This window comes from Canis lupus, chromosome 7 (assembly GCF_048164855.1).
Source record: "Canis lupus baileyi chromosome 7, mCanLup2.hap1, whole genome shotgun sequence".
In the NCBI taxonomy this organism is placed as follows: domain Eukaryota; kingdom Metazoa; phylum Chordata; class Mammalia; order Carnivora; family Canidae; genus Canis; species Canis lupus.
Window position 1 is genome coordinate 54,889,610 of NC_132844.1, and position 12,385 is coordinate 54,901,994.

At 35.1% G+C, this 12,385-nt stretch overlaps 1 protein-coding gene across 1 annotated transcript in view; it reads left to right on the forward strand.

Moving 5' to 3' along the window:
* Positions 1–12,385, forward strand: part of CRISP1 (cysteine rich secretory protein 1) — a 30,991-nt gene that overhangs the window by 15,575 nt on the left and 3,031 nt on the right. Inside the window, exons 4-7 of the mRNA XM_072831634.1 lie at positions 4,306–4,396; positions 5,513–5,667; positions 8,620–8,717; positions 10,848–10,936. Of these exons, the coding sequence (XP_072687735.1) occupies positions 4,306–4,396; positions 5,513–5,667; positions 8,620–8,717; positions 10,848–10,936 (433 nt within the window). The remainder of the gene's footprint in view (positions 1–4,305; positions 4,397–5,512; positions 5,668–8,619; positions 8,718–10,847; positions 10,937–12,385) is intronic.

Consider the following 12,385-nt stretch of genomic DNA (forward strand, 5'->3'; position numbering starts at 1 on the left):
TCCCCATATAAGTTATGGATCTCTTGTCTCTTGCTGCTTTAAGGATCTTCTCTTTATCTTTGGAATTTGCAAGTTTCACTATTAAATGTTGACCTGTTGAACAGTTTTTATTGATTGTAGGTGGGTACCTCTCTATTTCCTGGATTTGAACCTGTTTCCCTCCCCAAATTAGGGAAGTTCTCAGCTATGATTTGTTCAAATATGTTTTCTGGCCCTCTGTCCCTCCTGCTGCTCTCTGGAACCCCAATTATACATAGATTTTTTCCTTCTCAAGCTGTCATTTATTTCCCTTAACCTTTCCTCATGGTCTTTTGTTTTTCTCTTTTTTCCTCAGCTTCCTTCCTTGCCATCAACTTGTCTTCTATGTCACTCACTCTTTCTTCCTTCTCATTAACCCTCATCATTAGAACCTCCAGTTTGGATTGCATCTTGTTTAATTGACTTTTAATTTTGGCCTCATTAGATCTAAATTCTGCAGTCATGAAGTCTCTTGATTCCTTTATGCTTTTTTTCCAGAGCCACCAGTTGCTTTATAATTGTGCTTCTGAATTGGCTTTCTGACATCGAATTGTAATCGAAATTCTGTAACTTTGTGGCAGAGAGTACTGCTTCTGATTCTTTTGTGGCGAATTTTTCTTTCTAGTCATTTTGCTCAGTGTAGAGTGGCTGTATGAGTGGGCTGAATTAAGAGTATCAACCACAACCTATGTAAATTTTACCCTAGATGATTCTGACAAGGTCAGAGACAAGAAATTGAAAAACAAAGATCAGAATGAAATAAAACACAAAGGCCACTAATGTGAATAACAAATTTTACAACAAAGTAGTAAAAAATAAAAGGCCAAGAATCCTAAAGAAGAAGAAAAAAGAAAAAATAAGAAAAGAAAAAGATAAAAGGAAAAAGAAGAAGAAGAAAATGGGAGGCACTGGGAGATGGTGATGACAAAGTTGTAGTGGAGGGGAATGTAGCTTACCTGTGGGGTCCTACAGGGTGATCCTCTTGGTTCTGAGTGTATTAAGTTCTGTATGTTAGAAGATGCTCAGTTGCAAATTTATATAAACCAGAAATACTTGTAGAAAGCCCCAACATTGACCACCAAAACCTAAATGAGATAAAAGAGGGGGACAGAATGGGACTGAAGAATCTTACAGAATGAACCAGCACCGTATACCACTTGGTTCTGGGTGCATACTGGTCATGTTTTAGAAGATATTAACTTCCACCGGTGTAGAACAAAACGAGGCAGAGAAAACAAAACAAACAAAAAAAAAAACACAAAACAAAACAACAAAGAAAACATATCTTGTATATCTCACAAAATTAAGTTGGGTATATTGAAGGACTCTAGAAGTGGAAAATATATCTAGGACCTGTAATCGTAGAAATATGAAAGTCAAAAAGGAAGAATCTTCAAAATGAAAAGCTGGTAAAATATTGTAGTAAGGTGGGAAAAGAAAACAAATTGGAAATTTATAGTCTGATATAAAAAGGAGTTGTACTGGAAAAAGGAAGAAAAAATAGGAGGAGTACCCTCTAGTTCTTTATACTGTAAATCCCTCGACTTCCCCTGGAGCTTTCCAGCACTGCTGGGTCCAGAACTTGCTCTTCCCCTGTCCTTCCAGCTGGTCTTCTGGGGGAGGGGCTGCTGTGCTGACTCTCAGGGGTGTGCACCCAGGGGAGCTGCGCCTCCCCCCACTGGGTGCCAGGCTTAGTGGGAGCTGGTTACCCCATGAGGCCCCTGTTCCCTGGTGCCCGCCCCCCGCCCCCAGGGCACAGGGTGACACCAGGAAGAACAACCCCATGGCGGCGTCCAGCCCTCCAGCCCTGGAGTCAGCTCCGGCAGTAACTCCCGCAGCTCCCAGTCCGCAGGGGCCTGGATGCTCCCGGGCGGGGGGCGCTGACCTGCACAGCTCGGGGGTGCTGTGGCAGGAACGTCCTCACCGTCCTGTGTCCTCCCCGCCTCCGCCTGTCCCGGGGGGACCACAGGATCCTGGGCTGTGTCCCCCGCGCCTTTGGTCCAGGGCCTGCGCTGCTGGCATCGCTCGTGGGGCTGCAGCTCCCGAAGGCAGCAAGGGGCAGCCACCTCCGCCCGGAGCCCCCCCGACCCCCGGCTTCTCCCTGAGGCCCCACCGGGCGCTCCAGCCCTTTACCGCGCTGGGCCCCGGGGTATGGGGCGCTGTCCCCCGGGCACCTCCTGTTAGTGACCCCGGGAGGCTGGGGGCCCCACCGCCCTCCTGCGGTCCTGCCCGTGTTCCCCGCTGAGCACCTTTCCCTCCGGGAAGAGTCCGGTGCGGATTGTTAAAGTTCCTGCTTCTCTGGGGCAGGCTCTCCTGTCCCGGGCTCTCCTGTCCTGGGCTCTCCTGTCCCAGGGACATTTAGATCTTTCATCCATTTTGAGTTTATCTTTGTGTCTACTGTAAGAGAATTGTCCAGGTTCATTCCTCTGCATGTGGCTGTCCAATTTCCCAGCACCATTTATTGAAGAGACTGTCCTTTTTCCAGTGGATAGTCTTTCCTGCTTTGTCAAATATTAGTTGACCATAAAGTTGAGGGTCCGCTTCTGGGATTCTTTATTCTGTTCCATTGATCTATGTGTCTGCTTTTGTGCCAGTACCACACTGTCTTGATGATCACCGCTTTGTAGTAAAACTTGAAATCCAGCATGGTGATGCCCCTGGCTCTGGTTTTCTTTTTCAATATTCCCCTAGCTATTCAGGGTCTTCTCTGATTCCACACAAATCTTAAGATTTTGTTCCAACTCTGAAGAAAGTCCATGGTATTTTTATAGGGATTGCATTAAATGTGTAAATTGCCTGGGTAGCATTGACATTTTCACAATATTAATTCTTCCAGTCCATGAACATGGAATGTTTTTGCATCTCTTTGTGTCTTCCTCAATTTCTTTCAGAAGTGATCTGTAGGTTTTGGGGTATAGATCCTTTACGTCTCTGGTTAGGTTTATCCCTAGGTATCTTATGCTTTTGGGTGCAATTGTAAATGGGATTGATTCCTTAATTTCACTTTCTTCACTTTCATTGTTAGTGTATAGATATGCCACTGATTTCTGGGCGTTGATTTTGTATCCTGCCACATTGCCAAATTGCTGTATAAGTTCTAGCAATCTTGGGGTGGAGTCTTTTGGGTTTTCTATGTACAGTATCATGTCATCTACAAAGAGGGAGAGTTTGACTTCTCCTTTGCCAATTTGAATGCCTTTTCTTTTTGTTGCCTGATTGCTGAGGCTAGGACTTTAGTACTAGGTGTAAAAAAAAAAAAAGTGTCATCCAAACTTATTCTAAAGAGTAAATGAATGATTTGTGTCAAAGTCTGTAGTGAAAAAACAAAGTCTACAACTTTTATTGGTGATGTGTTGTATGCAGATAATGGGACAGTCTTTTAAGTGGATGTACACAATGTGTAGATTATAAAGTGTTAGGGAGAACATTTGTCAGTCCCCAAACTAGTGAGAAACACTTTCTGCCTTTCAACTTACTTGGGGATACACCTGACAAAATGCTTCAACTCAGCACAATTGACACACATTAAGAGTTAAGAGCACATATTATGAAGACAGAATAACCTAGATTCTCATTTTTCTGGGGGTTCTTATTGGTTGTGTTATCCTGAGAAATAGTGCAACATCTCTCTGCCCCAGTTTCCCCATTTGCAAATGGAGCTAATAATAGTACTTCCCTTGTAGAGTTGCTGTGAGTCAAAATAAGAAAAATATACATACAGAATTGGTAACAGATGTTGGCATATAGTTTGAGCTACTATTTATTATTATTACTTATAATTTTATATGGAGATATGTGACACAATACATAGCCATTGTCTATTTATTGAGCACATAGTATAAGATTTGTCATATCACAGTTGCAGTTCATGAATTATTACATTAAAACTTTAGAACAAACCATTAGGCATGAATGATGGGTCACATTTCACAAATAAGAAGAGGTTCAAAAAGATTAAATAAAACTACTAATAAATAATGGAATGGATTTCCAACCCTGATCTGTTTTACTGAAAGCATTTACTTAAACTCTTTCACACTTCTGAGAATGTATATATGAATGTTATTATCAGATTTTGATTCTGATTTTGTAAATTCAAAGGTTAACATAGTGAGTTAAAGGTTTTATCTTCCCCTTCCAATCAGGACATTTAATATAATTATTTAAATTGTTAGCTTATAAAATGGAGGATATTGCTAGCCATGGATTTTTAGAAAGAACAAACTAGAATACTGTAATGAAAATGCTAATAAGACCAAGTGCTTCTATTTTACTCTTCCACTGTAGAATTGGAGTGAAGAAGCTGCACAAAATGCCAGAGTGTTGTCAAAGCAGTGTGAATTAAGAGAGAGCAGCTCACTTAAGAGGCGAATTATAAGTAGGTATATGTCTACATGACTCACCTCCATACTCAAAAGTCCTTAAGGATTATTAAGTAACCTGGCAAGGGTAAGTTAAGTCATTCAGTCTATGACATGGCCCCATAAATAGCAGTGGATTGTGGCCCACTGAGCTCCTTTCTTGTTAATTTTTAAATTTGGGTATTCAAGTTTCAAATTCCAGATTCTGATGGTCAGAAACAAGAATCAAAGCTCTCAATATTACAGAATAGTTGAGTAATACAATGATAACTGGTGGACAACTGGATAACTAGAAGCTTTCTACTCTACATAGTTATTTCAGCTACACACAATATCACCCTAGGGTTATCTTTGGCTCTGAAATACTAATACAGTTGAAAGGTGAGTTCTATTCAACTCTACTGAGCTGTACATGAGAACAAAGGTGATCAAAAATGTCTCCATCTCATGGTATATATATTAGGTGGATCACTGTTAGTTTCCAGTAAAGCTATTAGTACCTCCTACACAAGGAGACATTATTAACGCTTATGAGATCCTTATTACAAAATATTTTTAAAATATTAATGAAACTTCCATATTTACAGGTTATTGGACATCTTTGCCCAATGTTGTTGACCCATGAATAAGCAGTGTGAGTTTTTCCTGCCCCAGAGAAAGGTAGATCATTCCTGAATACCATTTTTTATCAAGAACCCACATCACAAGTGGATGGCTAAATGAACAAATGTTTATTTCAAGGTCTTTGCATAATGAATACTTCTGTGTAGCTGTTTTCAAGTCACGGGTCCTGTTACAACCCATAGGCTACTTGGATGGGATTCATCCTCCTCAACAGCTTGGAAGTGGCAGACACTGAAATGTTGACCTGATTTCCAAGTTTGCACATCATCTCTTGCTGTCAACTTCTTACCAAATTTAAGTATCAAAAATTCACTCATCAATGAGAAAGATGAATGCCAGCAGAGACACAGCTGAGTTTGCTTTCTTTTATAAGACATTGCTTAAAAAAAAAAAAAAGACATTGCTTGGATGACCAACGAAATATTTGTAAAATGAAAATGAACAAAATATCCTTGTAATATATTTCTAAGTTTCTTCGAGTATGATCCAGACTTTTTTCTCCCTTTTAGATACTTTTTGTGGAGAAAACATGCATATGACAACTTATCCTATCTCATGGTCAAATGTAATTAAAATCTGGTACAATGAATCTGAATATTTCAAGTATGGGGAATGGACACCAATGGACAGTGACATTGAGCATTATACTCAGCATTATACTCAGGTAACCTGCATACTTGCAAATATACACATTGTTTAAGTGGCTATAAGTATGCATGGGAAATAGGTAGCTGAGAAAATCATTCTACCCACTTTTCACAAACTTATACTTGACCCACTGAGTTTCTGTTATAATTTGGAACACAAGAAAATGTGATTCCCTCAATAGATGACTTGGAAAAGCTGCTTAACTGTTTAGTCTTTTTTATAAATTTGGACTTTGGGGAATTAACGAAATCATAAAACATCAATGTCACTTATAAATTGCATTTAAATCTTTGTAAAGAATGAAAACAATAGTACCTTATAATACAGAGAATCCTCTACATTTTTTATTTGTTATTATGGTAAGATTATATGTATATATGCATAAAACATATACACAAATTATTTTAATGTACATATCTATCACTATATAACACATAATAATTATTTATATATGCATATATGAATATACTTTATAAAATTTGCCATTTTAATCTTTTTAAAATTATGTAGCATTAATGTTCAGTAGCACTAACTACATTCAAATTGTTATGCAGCAATCACCACCACATATCTTCAGATCTTTTCACCTTCCCAAACTAAAACTCTCTACCCATTAGACAATGACTTCTCATCCACCCCACTGCTCTGGCAATCATCATTCTATTGTCTGTGTCTATGAATTTGATTACTCTAGATACTTCATATTACTGGAATCATACAATTTTTGTCCTTCTGTGTCTGCCTTATTTCACTTAGCATTATATCCTCATTTGATGTTCATCCATGTTTCACATATGTCAAAATTTTATTCCTTTTTAAGGCTGAGTAATATTCCACTGTATATGTATGCCACTTGTTTACCTATTCATCCACTGATGGATATTTAGGTTGTTTCCACCTTTTGACTGTTGATAATAATGCTGTTATGAACATTGGTGTGCAAATATCTGTTCAAATCCTGCTTTCAATTTTATGAGTATACACCAGAAGTAGAATTGCTAGATCATATGGTAATTCTGTTTAATTATTTGATGAATGGGCATACTGTCTTTCACAACAACTGTATTATTTAACATCTCCAACAGCAATGAAATTTCTGATTTCTTCACATCCATGCTGTATTGGTCTGCTTGGACTTCCATAACAGAATACCACAGGCTGGGTGGATCAAACAACAGAAATTTATTTTCTCACAGTTCTGGAGCCTGGAAGTCTGTGAACTTCTGCAGCATAGTTTTGTGTTTTTCTCTTCCTGTCTTCTTTTCACTATGTCCTTTCATGAAACTTTATTTCCTTTCCTCTGTGCATGCTTGCAGAGAGAGAGAAAGAGTAAGAGCATGAGTGCCAGCACTCTGGTGCCTTTTCTTATAAGGACAAGAATCCTATCATATCATGGTCCCACTCATGATTTCATTTAACCTAAATTACTTCCATAGAGGTTCCATCTCCAATTAGAGTTGCTGGTTTGTATCAAGTTATTTGGATTTTTGTTGTTGAGTTGTAAAAGGTCTCTATATATTCTAGGTATCTATGCTTTAGCAGGCATATGATTTGCAAACATTAATTCCTAGTACATAGACTGCATATTCACTCTAATGATAGTATCCTATGAAGCAGAAAGGTTTTAAATTTTGATAAAGTCCAATTTATCAATGTATTTTTGTCTTTTCTGTCTACTTTTGGCATCATATGCAAGAAATCACTGCCAAATTCAATATCATGAAGTGTTTTCCTTATGTTTACTTCTAAGAGTTTTTTATGGTTTCAGCTCTTACACTTAGGTGTTTGATCCATTTTGAGGTTTTTTTTTTTTTTTCTTATATGGTGGAAGGTAAGATCTAACTTCATTTATCTTCATGTTAACATCTAGTTTTTCCAACGTATTTGTGGTAAGACTGTCCTGTTCACAGTGGATTGTCTTAGCACCCTTGTTGAAAGTCTTTTGACCATATTTATGAAAATTTATTTCTGGGCTCTAGTTTATTTCCTAGATTTATGTTTATTGTCCAGTACCACTGTTTTAATTACTATAGTTTTGTCTTAAGGCTATTAGAAAGCATACAACGTCCAGCTTTGTTCTGCTTTATTTTTTTTTTTTGTTCTGCTTTTTCAAGACTATTTGCCTAGTTAAAAATCATAGACTTAAACATTTATGGACATCAATGCAAATGTTCTAAATAAAAGACTAGCAAATAGCATTCTTATTGTACAAAAAGATACATTCTAGGAATCCAAGAATGTTATAAAATTTCTATTCATATAATTTAAATATCAAACAGTGGATAAAAATAAAATGATCATCCAAAGAGATAAAAATCTGACAAATTTGTAACTTCAATCCTACTGTTTACTTCTTTTAGATAATGGTGGACTAACCCCACTATTTACAACCAGACCATTTGTTCCATCACATTAAGATGGTAACTTAATATTTCTGCTTCTAAACACCTAAAAAATTTATTATTCAATTTCCACAATACATCTAGGATGTAGAAGATAGTATTATTTTATTCCATTTTGCAAATTAGAAAAAAAGAAATTTCAAAACATAAAGTAAATCGGTAAGTACCATACAACCAGTAAGTGATAGAGATAGAATTTGAACCTGAGTTCTTTAGCCTCGATGGCCAACTCTTAACTCTATACCATGCCTATTCTCTGATTGAGTAAAGTTCCTCCCATGCTTTGATTCTTATATAATCACCAAGCAGCATTCATCATGTTACCTGATTTTTCATATAGATTTGATAACAGAATCAACCAGGATCAAGGACAGCCAATAAGTGTACATATATGTGTGTGTTATCCAGACACATGGAAATCTTTGTTTCTAGGACTTCCTAATAAGCCATGTTTAAGGCATCCTAAAAACAAGCATGTTTATTTTCAACCCCGGATAACAATATTCATATTGTAATCATTTAGCAAAAGTCAAATTATTAATTAAATATTCTCTTTATCATTACAGGTTGTTTGGGCCACTTCTTATCTCATTGGCTGCGGAATATCATCATGCCCCAAAAGAAAGTTGACTCAGTATCTCTATATTTGTCACTATTGTCATGAGTATGTATTATGCAGCTTGGTTTTTCACAAAGCCTTTAGAAATACATCTTTCTTCATAACTCAGTTTCTCAATCCATATAAAAGAAAACTCAAATAAATATTTCACTTCAGTTAAGCAGAACTTTAGAGATAAATGTCATTTAGCCAATACCTAAAATCATTACACGCACACACAAATTTTTGTTATATTTTTTAAATAAATTTATATTTCATTAATAGAATGTCTAAATTCAAAGTTATTGTCAGTAGTCTTGCTTTGTGCTATTAGTCAGCATAAGCAAAGAAACAAGGATATTTATTTCAACAATTCAAGAGTATATTTAGAATGCTAGAGCAGAAATACTGTGGAGTATTAAGACTAAGCAAACAGAAAAATTGAAGTGTTCTTGTATTTAGCTTTTTAGTCTAATTATTGGTATATGTCTTTTCCTTAGACATTAAATTTACATGTTATCAAGATATGAGTAACAACTTCTAGAAGAGATCATCTGATTGTTTCAGCGAAGGGCAAGTGGACTCTTTTACCCTATCAACTGTGGTTATATAATAAGATCAATTTCAGATAAAGGTGATTGCAGAAGCCCACAAGAGCACACTGTGTGATCCATTAGTAATGATGAGAAATTAGAGATTGTTCAGAGCTGGATATAGTCCCATAATAATTCAGTACAAATGCCTGTTTAAATATACTCTGCTAAGGAAAGTTAATGAATAGTCTTCATGTGTGTCCTTCAGCTATCTGTACTTAAAGAGCTCAATATGCAAATTTTTCATAATAATATGAGCTCCAAACATGACATTTAACTACTATCCCCCATGTGTGTTGCAAAACAAAAGATAGTCAATATGAATCAGTTAAAATTATTTATCTGTTAATATGCTACATATTTATACATTAAATGAAGTCTGTAGTATTAGAATAGATTCAATAGATATATTTATATAATACTTCTAGATATTTTCTGATCTTATCATTTCTTGATTTTAGTAGTTAGTATTTTTTATTATTTTATCTATATAATTAGTACTGAAGACAGTAAGATCTCTTTGCATCCACAACACATCAGTTGTACTAAATCCTGGTGGTGGTCTCTGGTGAACTGACAATTACACAAAAGTAAAACATACATGGAGCTGTGATAGGAGAATTTTCTACAGCAAAGATAAGGTTAAGTGTCTGACAAAATCCCTTAATGAATTAACTAATATATTTATTTTATAGAGTGAAACTTTGGGCACCTGGCTGGCTCAGTTGTAGAGCATGTGGCTCTTGATCTCAGATTCATGAGTTCAAGCCCCACATTGGACATAAAACTCACTCCAAAAAGAAAAAAATAATAATAATAAAGAAGGGAAAAAATAAAGTGAAATACTAAGAATTCAGATATCAAATGGAAAAATATCAACTAGAATACCGTTTTAACCAAAACATTTACCTTATTTTTCAAGCATATTAAGTAAGAATAAGCTATAATCCATATTGTTTTCTTAGCTATCTGCAGGTAAGACTGTCATCTCTGAATTTCATATTAGCTTAGAACTAGAAATTCTCATCTACTCTCTCCCCCTCAACTCTACCACTTTAGATTTAGCCATACTGAGGGTTTTTCATCTTTTATAATGCTCCATGTGTTTCTGAATGAGAGTAACATATATCATTTCTCATGATATCATACAAAATGAAATAGAACATCTCCAAGTTGACTCACTTAAAATTTTCTTAGCATGCCCTTTTACATGACTGCCTACCAAGTTCCTATGGGAATAAATAAAGAAAAATGGGTATAAATAAAGAAAAATGACCAATTATTAACAAGCTCTTCTGCTTGTTAAAACCTGACTGTTCATAGGTACCAATCCTGTTAAAACTTAACTCTCTGAATAGGGTAAATTCTTTCAAAACATTTTCAAAACCCACTATTGCCTGTTATACATTCAAAAAAGATAAATTGCCATCATTGCAAGTCTAGAAATCTTAAAGCTATCTTAAAGATTATCATCATTATCTAGAAGTGGTTTTCAAAAATTGTTTTTAAAGTTGATTAGAAATAGTAAGTAAAATTTTATATTCATTGTCCAAGTATCAATTTTATTATATCACTTTTTCCTATATTTTTTTTTTATTTTAAGGGGAAATGATCCTGCCAAAAGGAATGAACCTTATAACGCAGGAAGTCCATGTGGAGACTGCCCAAATGACTGTGAAAATAAACTTTGTAGTAAGTTTTACATTCAATTTGCTTAATATTGACCATTGACCCAGGAGCCATGTATCCTTCAAATTAAGCAATTGAAAATATTTCACTTTTCTATAACTTTTTCTGATTCATCACACAGGAAAGGTCAACATTATTTCTTACCTCGCCTCTCTGAATTATCAAGAAGGTGATTGATTAAATCTATTGGAATGGATATTAGAATGTTTAGGCCAAAACTCAGCTTACCACCACCACCACCCAAAGTTTAATGACAGTCATAGGAAAAAACTGGATAAGATGTTAATATAAGCATACATTTTACTCTGCTCTATTAAAAAGTTTCTGGGCTCTCTATTGCAGCCCTGAAATTAGAAATATTGTTTTCAGGATATCAGTGTTTTCAGCTTACTTGCTGCTCCATAACTCCCCTACCTTCCTAACCACTTTTTAGGGCATATAATTTATTACTGAGTGACCCTTATTCTTCTATGTTCCTACTGACAAATCGGAAGATATTGGCTGATGGTCACACTGTCCCCTTACAGCATTTCCTTTTATTTCTTAAATAAATCTAACTACAATGTAGTATTACTCAAATGAATTCCAATTACATGTTCATTCTACTAGATCGTGAAAGTTCCTTTTCAGAGCTTCCTGAAAACATAATTCCTAATCCCTGAGTATAAATTTAATAAAATAATTTTCAATAAGTTTGTAGAGAAATAACTAACCCAGGAAAAATACCCTTTAACTTCAGACTTGGAAAGCCAGAAGACTTATTTTCCTACACCTGACCAAGTCACTCTGATTATTCTTAAAGTAAAGAAAATAGATTTTCTTTCTCAAATTACCTCTCTCTAGATAAATAGATAGATATGTAGATGCATGGATAAATAGATATTTTTCTTTTTAAATCTCCTTTATTCTTTTGCTTTCTTTTCTTTCTCTTACTTTCAACTTCACTTTTTGCACCCCATTTCTGAAAAGAACTGTAGCTGGAGAAAAATAAAATATCTACTAACTATCTATGCTGGGTTAATGGGGTAGGTTTTTAAAATCCAAGATACAAAAGCAATGTCTATAGTGGTATAAAAAATGTAATAGAAGTAAAATCAGAATAGGAAAGAGAAAGTATTACTCAAGAAGATTAAATCTGTGACATAAAAATGCATATCTTAAACTTTTTGCCCATATCTATAAATGCATGAGAAGAGAAATATTTTTAAAATTCTCCGATTTGTTCACACTGGAATGGAGACAATGCTAAAAGCATAAGACCTAAATGTGCAGACATAAGCAGCTTAGTGTAATTCAAATAAATTTTATAAAAACAAAATTTATATTATAAAATAGGGGAACTATATATAAATATAATTACATGTAAATTATAAATTTATAATAAATTTTATAAATAAATTTTAAATTTATATATAAATTACATATAAATTAATAAATTATATATAAATATAA